Below are 26,396 nucleotides of genomic sequence, written 5' to 3'. Positions count from 1 at the left end.
GGCACCAGGGGCATTTGTCATTGTATTGTGTCGGATAAATTTTGCTGAGTACGTGTAGGTTCGGGTAAGAGCCCGTTTGTAGCTGCCTCCACGCGACAGAGTCCTCTCTGCTAAGGGAGCTGTGCGGTGGTGGATACCGCTTTCTGCAGCCCTTGTAGTAATTTAGTATCGCCGAATAGTCTTGGGGTACAGCTTCGGTCTCCTCGAGGTCGCCTACGTGGGATGCTCGGTAATAAGTGTGCCCTCGAGCTATCCTGTCCGCCTCTTGGTTCCCTGCGACTCCCGTGTGTCCCGGCGTCCATACTATTGTATGCCTAATTGGTTCTTCTTTTGTTTGTCGTTGTGTTATGTGGTCTCCGGAGCGAAGTATGCGGAGCGCTCCGTGCCCTATTCTGCCGCGTAGGTAGTTGCGGCACGCTGTTTGCGAGTCTGTAAGGATTGTTAAAGACCGTTTAGAACGATATCCCTCCGCTGCCGCTAGAGCGACGGCCGCTTCTTCAGCCTCGATTATCGTACAGCCTTGTAGTGATGCGCTGGTGATCTCGCGTAGGTTCGAATCAATCACCGTTGCTACCGCGTTGCTGTTGCTCTGCCCCGCTGCTCTGGCGTATGTGGCTGCGTCCACATATACCGTCGTTTCTTGGGGTGCTAGTGTTTTTTGTAGGTATTCAGCCCTCGCTTCTCTGCGTGCTTTGTGGAGGTTGGGATCCATGTTCCGGGGTATGGGTGCTACTTCTAGAGTGTTGCGATACTCGTCCGGAATTGTTTCGGTCCTCTGGATCTCTTGCAGTTGATCGGCGCAGCCTAGTTTCTTCAGGAGCTCCCTGCCAGATGGGGTCTGCTGTAGTCTGCGTTGTTGGGAGACTAGTTGCGCCTCTTTCAATTCGTCGAAGGCGTTGTGTAGTCCTAAGGCTAGGAGCTTTTCGGTTGAGGTGTTCTGGGGAAGGTGGAGTGCGGTTTTGTAGGCTTTGCGTAGAATCGCGTCCGCCTGTTGTACCTCACTCTTGATGGGATTGTAGTATGGGAGGCTGTATGCCACTCGGCTGACAACCAAGCTTGTGACCAGCTTGAGTGTGTCCTCCTCTCGCATGCCGTGGCGTCTGTGTGAGATGCGCGTGATCATGCGGGCCACTTGTAGGGTGGATGCCTTGAGTAGGGCGAGGGTGTGGGTGCAGCGTTGGTTTGACTGTATCCACATCCCCAGGATTCTGATGAGCGTCTTTTCCGGTATCGGCTTGCCCTCGAGGTAGACGTTGAGCTTTAACTCGTCGCTGGTGGGGACTGTGCGGTTTTGCTTTCCTCTCCAAACTCTCAGGAGCTCGGACTTCTCAGTGGAGCAGGCTAGCCCTCTTGCTCTGACGTAGTCCTCTACGCAGGTGGCTGCCTCTTGTAACTTCTCTTCTTTCTGTCTGAGCAAGCCTGTGTTAACCCAGATGGTGATGTCGTCGGCATACATGGCATGGTGTATGCCGTTGATTTCTTTTAACTGTTTTGCCAAGCCAATCATTGCTATGTTGAAAAGCGTGGGGGAGATGACCGACCCTTGAGGCGTCCCTTTGTTTGGAGTAAGGAACTTCTCTGATCGGAGCCCTCCGAGGCCAATCGTTGCCGTTCTGTTTGAAAGGAAGGCTTTGACGTAGCCGTATACTCTCCTCCCGCAGTTCAGGTCGTTCATGCCCGTGAGGATAGCTTCGTGGCTTACATTGTCAAAAGCCCCCTTGATATCCAATGCCATTATTATATTCTCCCCGCTCCTGGGGACGTTCCCGAGTACTTCTTCTTTGATTTGAAGCAGTACGTCTTGGGTCGATAATTTTGCTCTGAATCCAAACATGCTGTGGGGATACAGTTCCTTGTCCTCCATGTACTGTTGTAGTCTCAGCGTCACCACTCGTTCGTACAGTTTTCCCAGGCAAGATATGAGCGAGATCGGTCTGAGGTTCTCAATTTGCAGTTTCTTGCCCGGTTTAGGAATCATCACTACCTCCGCATGCTTCCACTCCTCGGGGACGGTCTCAGCTTCCCAGTGTTTGTTGAGAAAGTCGGTAAATTCTGCGACTAACTCTTCACTAAGGTTGCGGATGAGTGCGTTATTTATCTTGTCTGCACCCGTGGCCGTGTTTCTGGTTGTGTTTCGAATCGCTGCGTAGACCTCTTCCCGCGTGATGGGTCTGTCCAGGTTAACGTTTTCTCTTCCTCGGTAGCGCTCTGCGTAAGCTGCTGGGTTTGTGTCCCCGAAGCATTTAACGCGCACCTTCTCCAGGAGTTCGGAGTCTGGTCCCTCGTACTGGTGGATGAACCGGTAGATGGTTTTGTTGTTTTCTGCCTTGGTTTTGGTCGGATCTATGAGAGCCTTGAGGATATGCCACGTCCTCGCTGTGTTCAAAGTTCCGTTAAGGGAGTCGCTGAATTGCTGCCAATTTTGCCTTGCCAATTGCGCCGCGTACTCCTCTGCTTTCGCTGTGACTTCTGCGATCTTTATCTTTAGCTTCCTGTTGTATTTTTGTTTCTTCCACCTCTTGGTGAGCCCGCGTCTAGCTTCCCACAGCTTGAGCAGTCTGGCGTCTACCTCGGGCGTCTGCGTCGTTCGCGTGATTTCTTTGGTGTACTTGCGCTGTGTTTCAATGAGAATTTTCCCCCACTCTTCTATCGATTGGATCCCGTTCTTGGCGAGATTCCTATCGCATGCCTCTCGAAAAGCGCTCCAGTCCGTAATTTTTGCCGATCCCAGCTGACGCCTTAGCCTGTCCGAAGTTACTTGTGTCTTGAGTATGTAGTGGTCACTACCTAGGTTCTCTAACAGGTTCTCCCACACTGCTTGCTGCGCTCCTCGTATGAACGTGAGGTCGGGGCAGGTGTCGGTGCTAACGCTGTTTCCGATTCTGGTTGGAGTGTCTGGGTCTGTGAGTAGGTTGCAGTCGGTGTTCTCTGCTGCCTCCGCTAGCGTTTTGCCTTTTGGGTTTGCTGTTTGGTATCCCCAGCTTTTGTCCATGGCGTTAAAGTCTCCTAGGATGATTAGCGTGCTGTCTTTCGCTAGTTTGCGTGCGCCATGGAAAAGCTCGTAGAATTTGGCCTTCCTCTGTTTCGGAGGGCTGTATGCATTTACAATAAATATACTGCCCCTCTTTCTTTTCTTCTTGGGTATAATTTCTACAATCACGTGCTCTACGTCGGTGTCGGCTATCCTGTCGTGGCTTATGGCGATGAGTGCCTTGCTGACTAGGGTAGCCGTTCTTCCGTTCTCTTGAGTCTCGTAACACGTGTATCCGGCGAGTGTTGGTGTCGTGCCCGTCTCTTGAAGCGATATGATGTCAGGCGGTGCTTGTTGCGTGTGAATGTATTGTTGGAGGAGGCCCTGCTTCTTACGGTAGCCTCTGCAGTTCCATTGCCATATATCTAAGCTTTCTTGCTTGCTTAAAGTTGTACTGGCCATGTTTAAGCCTCGGTGTTGTTTGCGGATGTGTCGGCGAGGGATGCCAGCGCGGGGCGGTGGTAGGCCTTCTCTCTAATGTTCTCGGTAAACTTCTGCTTGCGGATGCTGCTCCGGAGCTCTGTGACTTGTAATTGCACTTGCTGCATTTGTTGCTGCTGTTGCTGCATCATCTGCTGCATCATTTGCTGAATCTCTGCTTTAAACGTGGCGAAATCCTCGTTGCCTGCTTGCCATGGGGCTTGGGTTTGTACGGTCTGTGGCTGCGCAGGGCTGTTCGACCTAAGGTCTCGCACTGCCTTCGTTAGCTCTGCTATTTGGCGTTCTAGCTCTTTCTGCATAGCGCGTGATAGCTCTAATTCACGTCTCAGCGCTATTTTCTCCGCGTCCTCCTGTCTAGGCTGTTCGCGGTGGCTGTTTGTGTTGTTCTTTTCGTTAGCTACCCCACCCGAGTGCGGAGCAAACCAAGGGTTTTCGGCTCCCCAGCTCACCTTGACGCCGCCGCTCTTTCGGGTAGGCTCCTTCTTCGTCTTCTTCTTCTTCTGCTGCTGCTGCTGCTGCTGCAGCTGGCCTGCTCCCTTAATGGCCAGGGGCGGCAGGGGCGGGAAGGACCGTGACCGGCTCCGTGAACGGCTCCGCGACGCCCGGGATCTGGAACGGCTCCGCGAAGTCTCCTCCTCCGAGCTGAACCATCGCGGCTTCTTGCCGCGGTCGTCCCGGCTGCGACGTCTGCTCCCGCGTCCGCCGCCGTTGTTGTCGCCGTTGGCCTTGCCTCGCAGGTCCCTGGCTTTCTTTAGTCGGTCTTGGCACTCCCGCGATCCGGTAATGTGGTTGCCTCCGCAGATCAGGCATCTGGGGGTACACTGGTGATCCTTTGGCGGGTTCTGCATCCCGCACTGTTTGCAAGCCTTGGCGTCCAGTGTGGGGCACACGTCGGAGCGGTGACCTTGTTGGCAGCAAACGTAGCAGATTTGTCTTGTGGGCCGGTACGGGTAGCACTTGTACTCGGCTCCGCAGTAGATGACGTGTTTCGGTGTGATCGGTCCGTCAAAGGTGATGACGGCCGTCTTGGTCTTGCCTAATCTTCGGGCGCTGTGAATGGTGACACCCTGTGTGCGCGTCCACAAGTCGGCTTTCAGTTCCTCCGGTGTCGCGCCGGGGTCCACTCCGTGTATCACGCCACGCCGGGTGTTTTCCGGTGCGGCCACGTAAGCGTTCACGTCATATGAGCGTCCCTCGAGCGTGAGGCTAGTGATGCGCCTCGCGAGCTGGGCGGCCTCCTCGTTCGGCGTGCTCACGATTATTATGTTGGACCCTGTGCGGAGCCTCGTGATCAGGTCTCTTCCTTCGAACTTGTTGCTGCATGCCGCGGCTACGGCCCGGGCCACTTGAAATTGCTGGAGCGACTTGACTACGAGTCCCTTCGGTCGCAAAATAATCTTGAAGTCGTCTCTGGGGAGCGGGGGCAGCCTCTGCCTAGACTGCCGCTGCGCTCCTTTCCCGTCTTTTTTCAGCGCGCCGGAAGCTGGCGCGCCAGCTGTCGGCGGTGGGGCCGGGGAATTCCCGGCGCTGCCGGCGTTCCGTCCGTTCTTCCTTTGTCGATTCTTTTGGCGTTTGGTCATAACCAATTCCCAATTTGCTTCGTCTTCTTTGTGAGTGTCTTGCTGCTCCTGCATGGCGGAGTCCTCGATCTCCCCGTCCACCGAATTCTCGGAGTCGGAGGCGCCGAGGTGGTCGTCGTCCATCTCTTGTGCTTCTAGCAAGTTCTGGGCTAGTCTACTCGTCGATGGCTCAACATTAGGATATTTCGTGGAGCGGGAGTCGGGTCCAGGCTGCATCGCTATCGCTGAGCGGGCCTGGCTGCCCGCAAACGCCCGTAGTCGTGCTAAACCTCGGTAGGCTTAGCGGCGAGCGTTTCCCGTCAAAGTCCGGTAATTTGCCAAAAATGATCCTACCGTCTTGAAATCGGTGTCCGGCTGATCCAGCTTGTTATCTCTCTCAGATCCAACCCAAAAGTTGGCGGCCCGGTGGGTCGAGATAGTCCGTGAGGGTAGGAATCTACGAAGCCCATGCGACGAAGCCCATGCGACGAACGTCCGCACTGCTCCGCTTCTTCTTCTTCCCTCCGAGAACTCTCATCGTGAATGCTATGTGTAACGTTTTCTACAGCGAAACTGCCTATGGCTAGGATCTGGAAAAAAAATGTGTCCCCTCCTCCCCCCCCCCCCCCCTGAGATGTTGCCAAAACAAATAATCATGTGGACTGATCCCGGTGATAGTGCAGAAAGGGTCCAACCTCAATTGAACGCTTATAGGTCTCCCAGCCCTCAGGGCTCAGGGCTCGGAGACCTATAACGCGCCCTTGAATTACCCGTGTCACCCATGGGACCCAACGAGGTCCCAGACGCAAGAGTAAGAACAGATGTTTTTGAAAACATGTTTTGTACAACTCTTTTCAAATGGACTGTTAAAAAATTATCGGCGCCAACCGCGCGAACTGCGCTAATGCTACTGCTCGTGCGTTCGTCATCGTCTTCTGCAGCTGTCTTCGTTTCCGCTCATCATTGCAACGTAAAATTTCACTTCTGTTTTCATAAAGGGGAGGCCGCTTTTACGGGTGTATGAGCCATTGCTTAAGGGAGTATGAGCCATTCAGTATCTAATGTGGCGGACAAATTTAATAACACAGGTGATACGCGAATGTGTGCGCGTACCTATATCGCCACGATTACCGCAGATTAGGACAATAAATATGTTCGTAGCTTTGTTCAATATTCTGGCTCACCTCTGTGTCATGCGCTAAACAGCTTCACTGGTCATCTGCCTTCACAGAGTGGAATGGGTCACGAATGTTTTTTTTTTTCGTTTGTATACGTAAAGTAGCTCACACACAAGTCGAGGAACCTCGTGAACACCTGAGCTTCTTAGAGAAATAATATGATTTTTGTATTGCGACCGCAATTATGAACACTCGAAGCGCGTTCGTGCCACCGGCGCCGTCGTGATGTCATGGTATCGACAGCGCATGCGCGGACCGCGCGAGTCGGGTTACGTCTCCTGAGACGACAGAGATGCGCGAAGCAGCGGCGCAGCTGCAGCTGCTTCGCGCGTTGCGCCAACCTCACGTATTGTTGAATACCGTCTAAGTAGAGCTTCAGCCCAACGGTAAGCCGTGCTATTTCTTTCAGCGCATTGCCCTTCTGGCGAAACTGCCAGCTTTCTTTTTTTTCCCTTTTTTTTCCTCGGCTCATGCTCGGCCGCATAAAACCCTTGAGCCAGTTGATGTAAAGTTGATCCGAGAATAAGCAATATATGTGGTGAGGGAACTGACGAAGCTTGCAGCATCACTCAATGTTCTCCGGGCCAAGCTACGACTGGGTACTAAATAAGCAAGCCTACTTTTGTACTTTTCCTTCAGGGGCCTCTCTGATCTTCTTGGTGCCAACGTCAACATTTACTCAATGATGCCACACAACGGATCTAAAAATGCGTAAGTATTGACTCCGCTAATTTTGTCTCCACGACTTCTAATATGACAGCAATTTCTGTGAGTGTACACACGTAGCTATAGGATTACCTGGGCATTTCATGGGCTTGCTCTTATTTGCAAAAAACCTATTCTATTAAGCCGGCGAAACGATGTTGCAAAGCAACGGCTTTTTCAGCGTGCGAGTGTTGTGATGCAGGGGCATATTTAAGCGTACGATTAAAAACTTGCCATTGTTGCATTGTGGAGCGTTCCCTTTAAATATTATCCAGATTGCATTAGTTATTTTCAATTTTTTTATTGCATGCGAATGCGTTCAGGACCTCGAAATTGCTCGTTAGGATGACAGCGGTTACCGTATAAGTGAACACGGTCACGTGATGGAGGCCTTAAAAGACTGACAATCAATTTTCATGGTACTTATATTTTGTTTAGTGCACTGGAAAGCTTACCGGTCAGAGTGTTTAATCATGAAGTGCTAACGTGGCAAACACCGTGGAACATTTTTTATCATAATTTTTGTATCTGCAGTGAGGATGTAGTCGTCCACTACACGCATGCTGAAAATGGTGATAGGTGAGCGCAATAGCGATTATACGCCGGCATTAGTGTGAGGCAGACAAGTGGGGCCGTGCTGTGATAAAGCAGAGTTTTCTGTATCAAGTCGAGGTTCCTGGGATTCATGTTTTCCGAATTGTTTCCGATTCATGTTTTCCATGTTTTCCGATTCATGTTTTCCGAACTGCTTTGGTATTTAACCAGTCAAAACGAAACGAATCGGATCAAAAACGAAACGATGCCTTCACACGGCATACGGAGTTCAGCGTGTTGCCGTAGCCGCGAGTGTGTTTTTGAATTCCGAAGCATAGAATATTGCGCGAGTGTATAAAAACACACCAGCTGCAATTTCAAGCAAGAATTATGATGTACTTAATAACAGTCAACTTACGTGCAGTAGTCTCTTAGAATACAACCGAAGTACCAAGATTTCACCGCCAGGTTTCGCCACTTACTGGCTTTTCAGACTTTCTTTGCCAATCTTAATTTATAGTTCCTACTAAAATCGCAAATATCGTGCTGGATTTTTATCACTATAAATCATGGTTAATTCATTTCTATCAACGTCTCACAACAGATTCTGGCCAGTTGCCAGTTCCTTTACACTCATGACTATGCACTTTCGCAGTACCTGAAAAGGGGAGAAAGAGAGCCGTTATAAAAATCTATGACAAAAAGTAACATGCGTAAGAATTCAAGTATTTACAAAGACTTCGTTTTATCTGCGCAGAACTGTAGCCCGAGGCTGGGCGGTGTATGAATCACAGCCCATCGACCTCGTCTCGTTTGGCAAAATCATGAGGTGAGTAATGATACAACTAGTTTAAGTTGAATTGCGTGGCAAGCTCGATGCAGAGATTGACTACATTTCCTAACCCCGCCTTTTGCCGGTTTTTGCTGTGGAATCTAATAGCGCGCTTATCGTCGACGGGCGCAATTAAAAGCGCAATTAATGTAAAACGTATGTGATGCTGGTGCGATAGCTCAGTATGGTGTTTCGCGGTGCCCCACTGTGTCCGCAGCAACTTGTACGGAATGAACTACGAGCAGATGTCCGTGGAGCGGGAGACGCTGCTCCTGAAGCGGTCGGGCAACGACCGCGTCTTCTGGATCCTGCTCATCGTGCTCATCCTAATCATACTGCTGCTTCTCCTGATCATGCTCTGCTGCTGCTGGAAGTACTTCCTCAGGTGAGCCCCAGCGCGTCGCGTATTCTAGACCACACCACCGTGTTACGACTGCTCCGGAAAAAAAAAGAAACTACGTGACCGTTTTGTTCAGTCGCGATCCACACATTTGTGTACGCAACTTGTTTTTGCTACTTCTGTCGAGCGGTTGGAAAAAAAAAAATGGTAGGCGACCCTAACCTTTAACTTAGGTGTCTCTTAGTGGCACTCGAACCTCGGCGTTGCTGTTCTTTGGGTTACGTTTAGGCGAACGCAACGCGCGAACCGAAGTCAGAGGCAACTGTTCTCCGTCAATTAGCCGGTTAAATATCATGCCACCCTCTTTTGTGTGACGTCATTAGTGACATCATTATTACCGCTTTCTACTTCCGGGTTTCCAGGAATTTCACGGAAGTCGTACTCACGTGGCGGGTTTCTAAATTCCACGATTCTGTTCTTCGGTGTGCGGTGATCAGTAATTTCTAAGTAATTCTAATTACACTTCAGTAACTCGACTTGTAACTAAACGTATGCTCTGATACATATCTATAATGAAACCCATCTATTTTTTCTGTACTGTTTTCTTTCCTAATTTATTTTCAATTTCGTGCCTGGTTGTCTCAGTGATTTCTAATTAATTTAAGTTATTGCAGACATTTCACTAACTCAACTTGTAACTAAACATATGCTATGGTGTCATGTGTATGATGAAAACCACACATTTTGTACTGTACTATTTGTTTTTCTATTTTTCTTCTGATTTATTTTGACTTTCGCCCCCGGTAAACCGGAAGTGCTGCGCAAGAAACAAGAGTGTCACTCGATTCACGGTGGTCGCATTTCAATGCGGGGTGAAATGTAAGGGCTTGCGTACATACGTTTTTGTGCGAGTAAAAGAAAACCAGATGGCGAAAATTAATCCTAAGTCCCTCACTTTAGCGTGCCACGTAATCTTATCGTGGTTTTTGCACGTAACTTACCCCACAAGTTAATTTAAATTTTAATTCATTAATCAACTGGAGCATGCGCTTTGAGCCGGGGATTCATTTCTTTTTTTACGAGGAAACGCAGCATGACTTACTGCGCAATAAATAGATGTGTAATTACTAGAGACCGGAGCTTTAGGTAAAATGCCTATTTTTTTTTCCTTTCGTCCTTATCGTGCCTATTCACAATAAGCATGAACTATGTATCTAGAAACATTCATGTGGCACCTTTTACCGTGCCTATATAAATGCCCATTTTTATGTTGGTGGCTATATTGGATTTGCAGAGTAAAAAATGCTTTTTCTTCGTGTTTTGCCTTAACCTTATTTTGTTTATGATGTTATCACCTCCTGGCAAACTTGACTGAAGGTAGCCGGTTATTACCTACGAGAACTTTGCCATTCTAAATGCTGGTCATAAGAGCTTTGCAGAAGAATAGCGCATCGTTGTGATAATGTCTCAAACTACTCTATGCGACGATACATTTCAATTGGAATAGATTGAATTCGCTTTGTAGACCATCACAAGGAAGAAAACGGGACGAAGACTGTCCGGTCTTCTTCCTTGTGATTGTCTACAAAGCGCATTCAATCATTCCAAATACAATGAACCAACTTGCCCAACAACGCATCCCGCTAAGATACATCTCAAGGTGACCTAGCGTAATTTTTTTTGCCACTTTCTTGGGTGTTTCTGTTTCCTAGCAGAACCCTGGAGAGTGTTAGCCAGCGCCACCACTCACGAACCTCGGCGGTGGATGTGGAACATCCTTTCTGCCGCAGGCGTCACTAGAACGTGAGCTTTTTGGGTGAAGGCAACCGAGCAATAAACCCACACATGCTACCTGAAGGCATCAATGTTGCCGGATTCGAGACCATCGTTATGTAATAAACGAGAAGAAAGGGGAAAGTGGATGAAGAAACGGCGCCGCGGTAGCTCAATTGATAGAGCTTCGCACGCGTAATGCGAAGGTTTCCCCACGTGCGGCAAGTTGTTTTCTGATCCACTTGCATTTCGAATAATTTCTTATTTATTTATTTCATTTATTAGGCACAAGTAATTTCCCCTATGTGGTCCTTGGTCTCAGTGTTTGTTGTCTTCTTATGATAACATGCATACATGGAACTTTATCACGATGGCGCCAACAGCCTCAACGCAAACTCCCTTAAGTTCGCCGCAGCGCCAGGGTGTTGAACCGAACCAGAACTGAACTGAAGATCGGAGCGAAACCGTTATTTTCAGCCGAACCGGAACCAACCTGAACCGATATTTTTTTCCACCATCTTGGAAAGAAACCCGAACCGGAACTTCTTGGAGGAACCGTTCCGAATCGATTCGACCACAGGTTGAGCCCAAGGTTGTGTTTGTCGCAGTTCCACGAGAGGAGACAATATTTCTTGCGTCCATATGCGGTACAGCACGCAGTGTACTGCTAGGACCTACTCCCCCATTATACTCTAGGGCTGATCAGAAACAGTCATGGGGCTTTTCACAGCGATAGCATTAGCTCACCCAACTGCACGCATGATCGCATAAACTGTACTGTGCGCGGAGTCGGCGCGGCATGGTCGTGGAGGATACTGCTTGCGTTCAAGGGCAGAAGCTGCTGTGTTCAGGAACAGCAACGTATTGGTTGTCCTGTCTGATGCGCTTGTGGCAGTTTAATTGTACTGTACTTTCAGTGACTGCTGTTGCTCCTGCAGCTCGATTGGCGCTTCGTGGACGTTTTCCATACAAAGGGCAGACGGCAACAACCAAGTAAAGTAAGAGGGAGTGTGGATTTTGGTTCGCTATGCTCGCCTATAATTTATTTATTTAAATATACCTTACAGGCCGCTCGAGGTATTGTATAGGGGAGAAGAGTACACTCAAAGATTATACAATAATTAGAATACATATGTGAATACATATACAAGAAATACAGTGAGAAATGCGCCAACATGCAGTGATGTGGTGTTAAAGATGAAACAAAAGACAAACCGAAGGCTTTTGAACGCGAGAGATCAGTGAAAAAGAAATTTTCACAAAGTAAAATACATATAACCAATAGTGTTACAGAGCGAGCGGGACAATATTTGGTTGTAATAAAACTATTTAAAGTGGCAGCTGCACAATAATAACGGGAAACTCAAGAAAAATTAGCACGTTAGGTTATGTAGAGTTTGAAAAATGCGTTGCTACAAGATGCCGGAATTTTTCCTGGTCACTCTCATAAGCGATGGCGTTAGGAAGATTATTGAAAAGGCGAATGGCTCTTGGAATAGCGGAGTAGGTAAATGAATTAGTCTTTCCGTAGATGCGCATGAAATTGAACTGATTGTACAGCCGGTGTGACCTGTAATGTGGAGTTTCAAGAGGCAGGACGGATGGTGCTGTATTATGGACATATTTATGAAATAATGATAGCAGGGATATATCACGACGATCATGCAAGGGCTATAGTGAGAGGTGGAATTTAATTTGTGTTATGCTTTTGTTATAGTCATAACAACGTGAAATGAAACGCGCAGCCCTATTTTGGATAGATTCGAATTGTTCGATCAAGTATTTCTGATAGGGAGGCCAGGCGGATGCGGCGTATTCAAGCTGAGGTCGAACAAATGTTAGATAAGCTAGTTTACGAATGTCTTTAGTAGAATTATTCAATTTGCGTCTTATGTACCCTTATGATCTTGAAGCATTGGCGCATATGTATGCAATGTGCGTTGACCACAAAAGAGCCTAAGTTAGGCTAACACGAAGATATTTATATTGAGTATCTTGCAAAATAGTGATCTTATTTATGAGATAAGGAAGCGTAGATTTAATATGCTTGCGGCTAAAAAAGATAATTTTACATTTTGAAACGTTAAGCTTCATTAGCCAGGTCTTACACGAAAGAGAAATAAGTTAAAGATCTTTTTGGGGTATTGCATGATCATAGCCACATTTGATGGAATGATAAAGAATGGTGATATAGTAGGTGATATCTCGAATTTATGTAATTGTGGGCTCTTTGTATAAGTTTTAGGGGTATTCCTGTTTGTTTGTGAGGCAGTTTGCGCTAGTGTGCGGAAAACAGCCATGATAGAACATGTATCACTATTTTGGTAAATTAGGGCAAATTAATAACCGACACAAAGAACAAAAGTGTATCGCTATGGAATGCCAAAGAGCAGTTGTATTCGTTCGAGATCTCCACTCACGGGCATCAACGCTGCAATAAATGTCGCACGATGTCTACCATATTCTGCTCACTCTCTGCAGTACATACTGTTTTTGGTCGACACTAAGGTCTTCAAGTGATTTTTGCACAACTTATTGTACATTCCTTGAATTTATGCGATGGCTGCGCGCCTAAGTTAACTGTTATGATGATGCAGGAAGTATTTCTTAAAATTTTATTAGCTAACATCTGGTCACTTTTGCGAAGTGATCTTATGTGTTTTCTTAGAACTATAGGCGCCTTCTTTCATATTTACAAAAAATTAGCATGGTATTCATGGAAAGGCAAGCGTTAGATGAGATATATTACTTCATTTTCTGCGGGACAATGTGGACAACGAGCGCAAGCAACTTTAGCTGAGTACTGACGAAAAATTTTGTGTCTTGCTTATTTTGCTCCATTAGATATGAGTTGACCCCGCAACTACAGTAAGGTGCCACAAGTCCTCAAATGCGCAATAAATCACTCATTATATCGTCCGTTATTGTGTCCTGTTCAGAACTCGCGATAAATGGAGCGTGATTTCTTGGCGTAGGAATTGTTTACGAGGACTTTTCTACGCTTCACGAAAATTGTAAGCAGTGGACACGTGGTATCAGAAACCACTGAAGCATGCATCAGTAATTCTGGTGTAGCGGCTACAAACCACTTAGTGAAAGTATCGCCGAAAGCTGCACGCACGTCGCCTAGGCCATTTCTTATTTGACTATGCGTTTCTGTACGGCACGGGATAATAAGCATGGTTTTCTGAAATCGCTTCTCTGAGAACGCACAGCGTCCTTCTCACCTTCTCTCTCCTATGCCCTGTCAGTTAAAGCTTTCGGTGCGGCTTCGACCAGACCGACCCATGCATCTTTGATACGATGGGACCAGCACACGCCGATTTCCATGACGCCCAAATGGGAACGTTTCAACCAAACCGTTAGAAAATAATAAGCCGCACTTCCTTTGGTGTGCAATTTGGATTTCTGTGATTGGTTGAAGGTTCGAGGGATTGAGGTCTCATACCGTGATTACGGAGCCGACAACTAACAAGCAATAAAAAAAGAAAGCAAACATTTTACATCCATGCTCCTTTAAAGGAGCAATAAAGAGAAAAATTATTTAAGCGGCATTACTAAAACAGCCTTCTACAATATAGAAAAAAAAAACCACATTTATCGTGAGCAGGAACTTGGCAAGCCAGGAAACATGAGTTGCTTTTTACAGGATTAGTTTACTACGGGAGTGGTTCCTTAGAGCAGGTTCGAGAAGGGCCCGCCTATTCTCCCTTGAGAAGGGAGAATTTGAGCAAATACTAAGTGCAAGCAACGTGTCCTTATTTAGCATACCTTGGCGGCAACTCTAGAACAACAAAGCTGGAACCCGAACTGGTCCGTTGGTTGGGGACTCGCCGAGTCCTCCAACTGCCGGGAATCTATAAGATCGGCGGTCCGCTGGCGCGGACAGCCGATCCTGCATGCGAATACTCCCCGGCGTACCCACCGCGACAGCTTAGGGACTATGGCGTTGCGCTGCTGAGTTCGAGGTAGCGGCTTCGATCCCGGTCGCCGCGGCCCCATTTCGATGAAGGCAAAATAGCAAAAAAAAGCGCTGGAGTATATAGATTTAGGCCCGCGTTAAAGAAAGCCAGGTGGTCAGAATTATTTCGGAGTCCCCGACCCACTAAGGTGTGCTTCATAATCATATCGTCGATTTTGCTCGCAAAACCACAGAGTTTGACTTTCTGACCCCCCGGCACGTTCTGGCATCCTCAGCGGCGGCAACGTATGGATCGCCCTGGTTCCAGCTTAGATTCCCCCGCAGCCTCTTTGGCGCCCCGGAGATACTGCTCCGCCCGCTTTATTATAATCTCGGGTGCTTTCCCGAGTCCTCTGTTTGCCGGTATTTTTATTTTCGCATGCTAGACGATCTTATGGGACCAAATGGCACAGTAAACGTAAGTTCCTTGTCGGAGAAAGCAGCGTAATACTGAAAGCATGACGCTTCACTAGAACTACTTTAGACATGCGCCCTTGACACTACCCCATCCAAAGAAGCACCAGCGGCATGCTCGGTGGCGACCTGGTCTCGTGACAATATGCGACGCGCAAGTAACACTCGAGATTCCTCCTTGCCCGCTTCTTTCTCCCTCGCGTTTTAGCATCGGCGGAATTCGAAATTCACCTCCGTGCAAGGGGCTTACAACACTAATTTCATTTCTCTCTCTCTGCCACTTCGCAGGAACCAGCGGCCACGTTCGAGTAGCAAAGTGTCTCCGGCGAGATCTACGGTAGCAGTCACGACGGATCAGTCGCACCGCGAACGGCGCTCGACCACGGACAAGGCAACGGCTGCCAACGGAAGGTGCGCCACCTAGCGCCCCCCGCACCCTCCGCACACTATACCCGATGCACCCCTCTACGCCCGTTACCCTCTGCACAACCCCAGGTATCGTTATCGACGATTAGGAGCGCACCTGTTCCCCTACTGCATGACACTCGCGACAGATATTCCCTTTTCCACCCGTTTTGCTCTGCAGAAACCTATAGAGGTCGGCAGATTCAGCAACGTCACTGCGAACTTGAGCCTCGAACATCCGCATGCATAGGATTTCTTTTTAAGAATATTATGTTAAAATGGTGCACAACCGTGCATGTCATACAAAATTAAAATTTTCATTGCGCGCTCGTTCGCCTAAAATTTTCTTCGGAGACGCGTCGCCCGTCATACGCACTTTCTGAGGGCGACTATGCACCAAATTTACTGTCACCATCAAAATGAGGCCGATATTTCAGTTGGATCAAGTTTCAATCCTGATTTTTAGTGGGCACAAAGCGGGTTATCTACTGCTTCCCTATATAAATTGAGATCCCAGAGCTGTCTACTGAAATAGCAATCCAACTCTGTAAATTTAATTCGGCAACTCTAATCTGCTAAATGATTCCCTTACTCTCACAGCCAAAGAAATTTCGTTCGCCAATACCTCATGTCCGACCATAGCTGACCCACGTTGACGAAATGACTACCCCTTACAAAAAATGTTGTTGGGAATCCATTGATTTTCCATCGATATCTTATTGTACCATCAACAGAAAAATTGTGGAAATTCCATTGGCATTTGATGGAGGATTTGTTGAGAGATTATGGAAAAGTGGCCACCGTGAATCCATTGTATTTCCATTGGAGTATTATGGTGGTGTATTTCTATGGGGTCTCCATGGTATTTTTATTGTGTTGTTTTTTCATGGGATCTTCATTGGATTTTGATTGTACTATTTTTCCACTGGGTTGCAATTGTATTGCGCAGCATCTTCATAATGTTGTCATTGCATTCAGTCCTCAATGCAATGACTTCATGTAAGATAATGCTTACTGAGGCTGAATATGAGGTGCAGCCAGCAGTAACAAATAAGAAGGCATATGAAAAGCCATGGTCTTACTTCATTTTATTTATCACGAAAGAAGCAAGGATAGGCTCTTCTTGATGTACGGAACACTGGCTCCCGGAAACTGAGCAGGTGTATCCTGAAAACATATAAGTAAATGAAACAATGTGCAGCTTTAGCAAATTAAATTAGCAGGCAATAGTGATTATTTAAACCACAAAACTAAGAAATAAATATCTACTAGAAGCTTTCATGTTTAATCCATGTACTACTGATGTTCTGCATAAGGAGCTATAATAACAGTATAAGGAGTCATGGTAAATGTGGCAAGAGCTTTGTACAAGCTGCTAGACAAAAAGTTATACAAGTGAGCTTCTATGCAGATTAAACTAGTTTCATGCTCGAATTATCTGCCCAAAAAATCCTGTAATATTTTCGTTTTATCCTTGATTAAGTGTTATTACAAACAGCATTATGCTTTAAATTATCTGATGGTCACTATGGCAATGCAAAGCTTGAACATAGCAAGTGAAAACATTGCATATGAAATTTACTACTTCCTGTCACCCTTTAATTGATTTAAGAGAAAACATTCATCTTTAAAGTAGGTGCAGCCTGCTGCTTACACATGACAGCAGTGGTGGTCAGACATGCAGCAAATGAACTAAATCAGCTTTATGCTCAACGTGACTGTCACACGAATGTGATGGGGCTCTTCCTCTCTGTGCATTCACTAAGTTCCTGCTAGAGTGAACCTTTCATACAACATATATATTTGACACTTTATAATAACAATAAGCGCTAAGTTAACCCAAGAAGTCTTGAAAAATAGTGCAGGTTTTTCTTAGTAAAGAAACAAAGGTATAAGATAGCCAGCACATAGCAAATCGCCGAGCATATATTAAAATGTGCCATCAGAAATAGCTGGTGCAGAAGTCGACCTAGGAATACATGTGTGCTATCTGGCCAGCTATGATCTTGAAGCAGCACACTTACATCTGACATGTACACTTAGAAAGGGCATACACAGGCGCCAGACTGCAACTACTGCTTTATTGCTCAAAGACCCATCTTTTATAGTGTCTCTTGTGAAGCGTACATGCCCTGATGGCAGTGAGGTGCGACAAGAGCCAGGATAAAATGCACAAAAAACACAAATAAAGATGAAATTTTTGGATTTCCACTATGAATAACCAAAGTCCAAGATAGCAGCATGCTTCTTTTGAGAATGATACTGAGGGGCAACTGATACACCTATCTTTCCATTTGTCAATTTCTATTGCTTCAAGAATTTCCCGTTTGCTGTTTGTGTTCTCTGCGCACAACTTCCGTATCTTTCAGTATGGGTTTGCAGCCACAATCCTTGCAATGAAACGCTCAGTGATCTGAATCTTTAGCCATGTAGTGATAATTGTGCTCAGTTAGCCTCGCACTCAAGGACCTGCCCGTCTGCCGAATGTATACCTTGTTACAGGACAGAGGGAGCTTATAAACCACTCTCTCTGAACAATTCACACAGGGCTTTCAGTGGTTGATTCCACAGGCACTTGTTCCTTTTTTCGCGCCATTCCCCTTTTTGCACAGGCTCGACAATCACAGAGGTGCGCAAAACACCACATCAATGCCAGCCCTGTGACCTATCTTTAGCAGATTTGGGAAATTGTGAGTACATAAGGCATGACCAGCTTGTAATGCCCTGTGACTGTGCGTGGATCCGCTCGCCTTTTCTGTCTTCTTATGTAAGCATTCTGCAACTGATCAAGAGCTTCGATGAATACCCAGAGCTCCTGAGGCAGGTTACCTGGTTTGTTAAGCTTGTTTCACATTTGTGATGGCATGTTTTTTGCAGTGTGTTAAGAAAGCAAGCGTGGACAGTCACCCTTTTCACAAGCTTTGAATGGGCCGAGTGGTAGGGAAGGACAGCTTTGTTGCTCCTTGGCTCATAAGACCAACAGATTTGATCAGAGGATACATATGCACCAAGGTCTAAAAACCTAATAAAACCGCTGATAGGTAGCTTATGTGTTAGTAACAATGACGTGAGGCATTTATAAAACACTGCATTGGTGTGTATGTTGGTATTATGAACCAAGGAGCAACAAATCTGTCCTTCCCTACCAATCGGCACATTCAAAGCTTGTGAAGAGGGCGATTGTCCACTCTTGCTTTCTTAACGCACTGCAAAAATCATGCCATCACAAATGTGAAACCAGCTTCACAAACAAGGTAACCCGCCTCAGGAGCCCTAGGTATCCATCGAAGCTCTTGATACGTTTCAGGTTACTAAACACAAAAAAGTGAGCGGATCCACTGCAGTCACAAGGACTGTCAAGACAACGCAGTCATACCTGATGTACACACAATTTCCCACAATCTGCAAAAGATAGGTCAAAGGGCAGGCGTTGATGTAGTGTTTACCACACCTGTGCAGTTGTCGATCCTGTGCAAAAAGGTGAATGGCACAAAAAAAAAGAACAAGTCCCTGTGCAATCAACCATCGAAAGCCCTATGTCACTTGTGCAGACGGAGTGGTTTATAGGATCCTTCTGTCCTGTAACAAGGCATACACTGGGCAGATATGCAGGTGCTTGAATATACAAGGCTAAATGAGCACATTTATCCCTGCACGGCTAAAGATACAAGTCATTTAGCCTATCATTACAAGGATTGGGGCTGCAAACCTGTCCTGAAAGATACGGAAGTTTTGCGCAGGGAACATAACAAACAAAGCAACAGAAACTGACAAATGGAAAGATAGGTCTATCGGTTGCACCTTGGTATCATTCTCTGAAAAAGCGTGCCGCTATTTAGACTTTGATTATTCAGGGTGGGAATCCAAAAATCTCACCTCTATTTGTGTTTTTTTTTTGTGTTTTACTCTCGCTCTTGTCACACCTCACTGCCATCAGAGCACGTGTGCTTCTCAAGTGGCACTACAAAAGACGGGTCGTCTTTAAGCAATATTGTAAAATGTGCAGTCCAGCGCCTGTGTATGTCCTTTCTATGTGTACGCGTATGTGTCAGATGTAAGTGTGCTGCTTCAATATCATGGCTCACCAACTAGCCCATCAGTATCTTTTAAGCAGCTGTGATCAATCTATAGCTCAACCAATCATTTCTTTTATCAGGCCTCTAAAATTTGTGCATAACTTTGTGGCCATAATGTAAATAATGAAAGAAGGGAACTATTTGTTTTTCTACACCAAATATTAGGAACACTTACTATACTATATCCAGTTGCTAACAGTACAGTTTGTACAAATAGCCTTTCTTCAACTTATATGCATGTTCTGATTTCATTATTTAAGACTACATGACTATTAAAATAGCGTACACACCTATCGGTCTCCACGCATACAGTGTTGAGCGCCTCCTCTTGAACCGTCTCGCCACGTAGGCAGCTCTTCCCCCAAGCAGCGGCTTGCTGTGGAGCCCACCATCAGTAAAGACGTGGTGCAAAAGTGCCCTGACGAATTTTCCACGGCCACTGGTACAGTCACAGGCCTGGCTCAGCTGATCGAGGATGTTCTTATCAATCAGCGTCCGGCCACCAATGTCAACCTGTACACAGAAAATTAAGCGACACTTTAAAAGCTCACTTTTGATCACACAGAGCATAAAGGTGAACAATTTATCATCAAAAGGACAAGCCATAAATGACAGCAGAAGAAAAACAAATGTCTTGCAGCACCGTTGCATGGTTTGCATTGCAGAGGCATTTCTTTGACAGTTGCTTGCAGTTACTGACACTGACTCCAGCACATGTGCACGTGTGCGAACAAATATAAGTTGTTCAGAGGTGGACTTAGTAGATGCCGGCTGGTTGCCCACAGATACACAAGGTGTCGTCAGTGAGCGTGATCTCGTACACGATCCTTGGTAATTATTGCTAAATAGCATACAGCACTAGCAACTTTCCTGCAACGGCTTGCTACCTGCCACCATGCTGCCCAGATATCAATTTTAGTCATAGTCACACATCGCAAGATCAACTGCAAATCTTTAAGTGATCCATACAGATCCCTTTCGCTATGTCAAGTGATTCCAGGGACCAGAAGTTGGGAAACACTGATTTAATCTTGCTTTGTTCACGGAATCATTTGAAATGCACTATATTGCCAAAAAAGAAAGCAAAAGAAAGAAGGGAGAACAACTGGCAGCACACAATAAGCGTACCTGTGTGCAAGCAATTACTGGTTCTTCTGGCTTGCTCTCGATGTTGAGGATTTTTCGTAGCCTCTTCACTCTCTTGCCAGCTTCTGCATAATGAGAAAGCAATACAACCGCTGAATAAAAGTAATATGTACTTCAACCATTTCAGCGATAAAGCACCAAATGCTACTTCCTTATGCAGCAAAATATCTCGCACTTAATAATGAATTTTGCGACCCTTCGGTTTTTGTGCATCAGTCACTGAAGCGTGATTTGGCGAGCCTGGCATTTAACATGAGTCGGATGCATGACACTTCGTGATAGTCGAGTGAAGCCGAGAAGCCTTCCATTAAAGTGTTGCAGGTCTTCACACATGCTGCACAGATAGTTTTGAATTCAAGAATAGGCATGTTTATCCACAAAATTATTAAAAAAATTAATGGGTATTTCTTTCAAGCAGCAAAAGGGAACAAATCAGTATGATCAATACATCTAAGTTTTTTTAAATATGCTTCAGTATTCAATATTCCTCATAAATTCTAGTACGGACTGAATACTACCAGACCCATACACTGCTGCAGTGTGCTTTTTTTGTCCCGAGTCATGGAGTTCCATACATAAACTGGCTAGAGGGCCTCGACACCTATACTTCCATAAATATTACAGGGCGTGTACACAGGAACGTTCGATGTGGAAGGGCATGTTCAACTGGTTCTTGTTATGTTAGCACTGTTTATTCGGTGTGGCAAAGTACATTCGAACATGCAGGGAAGGGCCTTAAAGATCCTTTTTTATATTCACAGAAACCATTAAACAGATGGTGTAAGATTGTTGCCTGCTGTTGATGTGTCACGCAAGTTTGCACTAGTATCAGACACAATGTGCCCTGCACTCTTCTCCAGATGCTGTGGATGCCACTATTTAAAGTATTTTATAAATGCAGTATTACATATCAGCTACACAGTGAAATGCCATCAATAACAAAAAATGTATATAAGTGCTTGATGCTTATGTAACCAAGTGTTTCTTGCTACCAGCTACTGTGTTAGCAATGTATTTTATTTATGTGACTGAATGAATTAGATGAATATTTTTATTGTTCACTGCATATGTTTTAGGTATACTGAAATAGCAAGAACCGAATTCTTTTACCAACAGTTTTTCACAGGGCGGTTAAGAGAAAAACATTTCAAAAGAAAGTGCCTGATATTAAATCTTTATGACAAGGCACTTTTCTGTGCGAACATAAAAGTAGGAATTTGGGTCAGTCCTCTGAAGGGAAAAATAACCCAGATTTGGTCTAAAGGTTGCATCTTTTCTCTCGTATTCAGAGGCTTGCATGCTTTCATAACCTTTTTTCTTTCTTTTTAGCAAGAAGGCATATATTCATAGTAACGCCGGATTAACAAGTCTTAATACACTACAGGTTTGAGTAAAATCTTGTTCTTTAAATATCCAGAGCACACAAATAATTTCACAGAAATAATTTTGCAACATGAAAAAGATACCCAGGGCTGAGAGAGAAACTGGTGGCGTCAATCACATGCGCTTTAGGCATTTTTTTTCTACTTTTTTACAACACGGCAGCATTCGATTCGCGAACGATCAACCAGCCTGTTTTATAGGACGATCCGCGTTTATTAGACATGACACGATATCGGCCACGACATTTCTGCATGATTATTTGATGACAATACAAGGAAAAGACGGTCCGCCAATTCGATTTTCATATAAACGGCTGTGCATGGGTCCTGCTGCAACGGTAATACTTAAAACAGGGTCAAGCAAGTTAAACATTCAAATTCTGTGATTTTACTATCCAAAGCCACGATCTCACTACAAGGTACGCCGCAGTGTATAACTGAATTAAATTTGACCACGACCCCGATCTTTAACAAGCACCCATATCCAAGCACGAGCGTTTTTTGCATTTCGCCCCATCGAAATCCGGCTGCCGCAGCCGGAGTTGCACCTGCGGCCTCAAGGCCAGTGGTGCAACACTAAGCTACCGCAAAGGGTGGGGACGAGCATGACAACACAGGAACAGGCGCCCTTGTTTTAAGTGGTTTCGTGCATTTCAGTTCGCGATAAACTTGGCTACCGTGTAGCACAGACGAATAGGCCAGGCTGCTAAATACACAGCTTAAACAGACATGACCCCACCTTGGCGCTTGATGGACCGAATGAGCATGCAACACGCTACACATGCACCCGGGACCGGCCCAGCACGAAATGTTTTGAAACACCGACGCCGTGCACCACGCGTGAATCAGACATACAGCTCGGAGTGGTTGACTCACACAGCACGAGCGCCACAGGCGCAAGTCTGCCCGACGTACACCCAGAGACAAAAAAAGCGCCCCGCGACTTCTACGACACCAGTCAGAACGTTGCCGATCAGTTATACAGACAAGAAACGTGCTTACCGTCGGGTCAGCCGGCGCTCCATTCTTCATGCACGCTTCCACGCAGGCCAGTCGGTGGCATACCTCCGCGTCAGCCAGTGGACGGACGGGCACATTCAGCTTTTCGTCTCCCAACGCTCTTGGCAAAAATGTCTCTTGTCGCGCAACAGCAGATCACAACGCACACGCATGCTTACAGGTCACGACGCACACAACGCGCACACGGTGACCACGCAAAAAAGCGAAATGGCGACGAAAATAAATGCCAAACAACCAAACACGCAAAAAAAGAAACAAATTTCAATGTTGCTTGTTAACTTTTGTACATTTCGCTAAATTTGGTAAAAAACTTTCAAAAATATTTCGTTCGGGAAGAACTCCTATAATTTTTTTGCAAAGCTGTCAGTTATACACAAAGTGTAATAAAATAAATTATGTTGCTGCGCAAATCGCAATTATCTGCGTTGAAACAATGATTCAGTATCGATGGCAATGTTGAAGCATAGCCTCCGAGATTTCCTCCGTGACGACACATCGTCTCGATCTCGAAGGCAACAAATCCATCAAGTTGTCACGAAGCGAGTAGTCGAAAATGGTGGCGATTCACCACTGGTTTGGCTCATTCCCTAAGTGCTCGTTGTTGCAGCCGCGCGAATGCAGTGGCAAAGCTGTGCTGCTTAACCAATGCGCTGAAGGTTACCTTACGCGGCAACGATGGCGCGAGAAGAAGTGAACGGCATCAATCGACAAATGTTTTCTTCTGACGACGGGCAGGTCGCGCTTGCTGATGCGAACATGAGTCTGTATGAGTCGCGTCTCGGTCGCTATATATAGATGTAAAACCTGAATAAATCAAGCAGACTAAGGGACTATTTGTCTCCGCCCTGTTTCAAAGGTTTTTGGTGCCGATCATCATCATCATCAACGTAGTTGGTCGCGTGACCTCTGCCAATCGGCGTGTGGGCGCGCTTACACTGAATTTTGTTGCATATTTTGCCGTAATGTAATAGTGTAAATTTACGCGAGGTCGCCTTTCCGCAGGCTCTGTACTGTTGTGGTAGCTTGTGATGCCACGTAGTATAAATTTTGGTAAGGTCCAGTAGGATCCGTACATCGACGTACCGATAGGCTCGAAACAAAAGTTCAAGAACCGGTTACCTCTCAGTATTCTGGATGCTTCTGCATGCATTGAGGAAGACATGAAGCTACGCCGACGACAAAGGCGCTCTTTGTCCAGCCAGTTTCGATTTCAAGGAGCCTGCCAAGGGGAACTAATTGTTCGCGAAGCTCCCACATGAAATCCACTATTCAAAATTTGATCATTGGGATAGGTAGTGTCGAGCACGGGCACCAAAGTACTCTTTTGCTGTAGCCACCTATTGCTGATAATTAGAAAGTTAATTAGCGTAACTTTGCTAATTACGTACGTAAGTGCGGCAATTGCTCTGTATCTAGAGGCCGCCAATCTGTGCAGTCCTATGGTAAACATAACATTACCGTGATTTATATTTTGCAAGTTTAAAAATTTGGTGCAGCGAAAAAGAAAAAGTACCCTGTACATTGCCCAGTGGGATGAACCTCTTCTTTCCTTGGCAGTACAATGTTCAAGCTTTACACTGAATCACCTACACTCAATCTTTTTCAGGTCTTCCATTGCAGTTATAGCGCACATTGCAATATCCACAATGATTAAAATAAGTTGAGCCTATCCGGAGATTGTGCATTTGGCGCTGCAGCGGCTCAATACAGCATTATTTTGCATTAATAACGCATTAGTGCATTATTTTGCAGTGGCCTTTATTCTGCACTTGAACGTACAACTGCCTGTGCAACAAATTTTTTAATAATGATTGGTTGAAGCTCTGGCCAGCTTAATAACACCATTTCATGTTGTAGCCTAAACTAAGGAACCTAAACTTTTGTTTATTGTTTCGTGTAAATTGTATGTCGCCTGTTGAACTCGGTCCAGTTGTTGGCATTACACAATAGAAATTGAACAATATTTCATCAATAAAAAAATTATTGTGTAGTTGTCAATAAAAATTTTCTTGAACTATCATGGTGCTGGCTCAATGAATGTTGTAATTTTGTGGAGTTTCTATGGAATCAATGATAGTACAACAGATCAACAATGGAAATTCAACAACCATTTTTGTAAGGGATGCATGCTTGTAAAATATAAATCAATTGGAATGTGAAGCTTGAACACGCGAAGCATTACCGAAAAAAATTTTTCACGGGACCTAGACGATACAGACCAAACTTTTCTGCGTTCTTGGCCAGTTTCTGTACGCGTTGCTTCTTAAATATAACAACAACGCGGAGACTCCCAGCCACTCACTGCGCAACCTCTGCAATTAAAACGCAAAAAGATTTTGAGGCCAAAAGAATTGTTCAAGCAAGCTCTCAATAAGTAAAGAAGAGACAGCAAAAAGAAAACGTGCATGAAAAAGTCCACATAGCGAAAGCAATTTGGAGCAGGCAAAAGTATCATAGGAACTGTAAACAGCACTCCGTTCAGACTTCTGAAGGGATCACTTGTGCCCTCTCACTTTGCAGCGTGCCCAGTGGCCGCCGCGGCTGGCAGGCCGATGGCGGCAGTCCCCGACCTGGAGACGGCAATGCTGTCCCTTCCCAGTCAGTCGCCGTCGGCACTACCGCTGGGCTGGACGAGGCTGCCCGCCAAGGTGGCACCGTGGAGAACCCACCGCGGGGGCGCCCCGCGAGCCGCGAACGCCTGCTGCTTCACGGCTCCAGCCTCGACACTGATGCCGTCGTGCACGCGGGTGAAGGAGGGGGCCGCCGGTTGGGCGACTTCCTCGTAGTGCGACGAGATGCCGCCGCCGCCAGGAGACGTCGTCGCGATGACGTCGCTGACGCGGACGCCGACCTCTACAGACGCGCTCCGTCGTCACCGGTTAGCGACACCTTCGGCACGACGCGGAGCGTTGAGTACAGCGGAGGCTCCGTCGGTGGCGTCGCAGGTCCGCGCAGAACCGAGATCCTCTATATCCGCAGCCCTCCGCCAGACGTCGCCAGCGTCGCGGACGACTTCCAGGAAGACTCGTCGTCACGTCGTCGCCGCCGTCTCCGCGAAGAAGAGGCCGACGACAGCGGAAACATCCGACACCGCGCCGCCGCGAACCGCCGCGAAAACGCTCGCCGTGTCAGGTTCTCCCGGTACCACAAGGTGGACGGCGCATCCTTTGTTTTGCAGTCACACTCACCCGATGGCGTTGAAGACATAGCGTCGTCGACGTCGGTGCTTCCCCGAGATCAGGTTTGGATTGTACCACAAGAACCGCGGAGCACGACACAACGCGATGCTGTGCCCTATGAAGAGCCCGCAGGGAGACCAGTACCGGCTGCTAGGAACGCGCGGCTGCGAGCGATGCACCGTCGGTCCGGTGGCGACAGCCAAGAGCTCGAAACAAGCGATTTCGGCGAGTCATTCGAAGAGTGCGAGCTCCGGTCAAAAAACATCCTCGCTAATGATCTGCCTCAAGTCCATGGCGGTGAAGCGGATGGCCCTTCGTTTTCACGCGTAGCCGAATCGTCATTCCAGGGGGAAAGTGCTCTAAAACAGCGAGCCATCATTTCTAGCGAGGCAGAGGTTCCTGGCGAGACCTTTGACGCCC

At 46.6% G+C, this 26,396-nt stretch overlaps 1 protein-coding gene and 1 long non-coding RNA gene across 4 annotated transcripts in view; one reads left to right on the top strand and one right to left on the bottom strand.

Annotated features, from left to right (window-relative positions):
- Cad86C (Cadherin 86C) overlaps window positions 1-26,396 on the top strand; it is a 182,654-nt gene that overhangs the window by 154,331 nt on the left and 1,927 nt on the right. For all 3 annotated transcript variants that reach the window (XM_070529286.1, XM_070529287.1, XM_070529288.1), the window contains 5 exons: window positions 6,849-6,920; window positions 8,206-8,277; window positions 8,498-8,665; window positions 15,057-15,263; window positions 25,318-26,396. The exon at window positions 25,318-26,396 is cut by the window's right edge and continues 1,927 nt beyond it. In XM_070529286.1, coding sequence (XP_070385387.1) covers window positions 6,849-6,920; window positions 8,206-8,277; window positions 8,498-8,665; window positions 15,057-15,192 — 448 coding nt within the window. In that variant the 3' untranslated portion in view covers window positions 15,193-15,263; window positions 25,318-26,396. The remainder of the gene's footprint in view (window positions 1-6,848; window positions 6,921-8,205; window positions 8,278-8,497; window positions 8,666-15,056; window positions 15,264-25,317) is intronic.
- Window positions 16,243-22,990, bottom strand: LOC135920047 (uncharacterized). Its single transcript, XR_010570142.2, has 4 exons — window positions 22,780-22,990; window positions 20,378-20,460; window positions 19,540-19,762; window positions 16,243-16,340 (listed from the first exon to the last, which is right to left on the bottom strand). It is a non-coding gene; the product is annotated as an uncharacterized lncRNA (long non-coding RNA).

This window comes from Dermacentor albipictus, unplaced genomic scaffold (assembly GCF_038994185.2).
Source record: "Dermacentor albipictus isolate Rhodes 1998 colony unplaced genomic scaffold, USDA_Dalb.pri_finalv2 scaffold_20, whole genome shotgun sequence".
Lineage (NCBI taxonomy): Eukaryota > Metazoa > Arthropoda > Arachnida > Ixodida > Ixodidae > Dermacentor > Dermacentor albipictus.
This window is presented reverse-complemented; position numbering and strand designations above follow the sequence as displayed.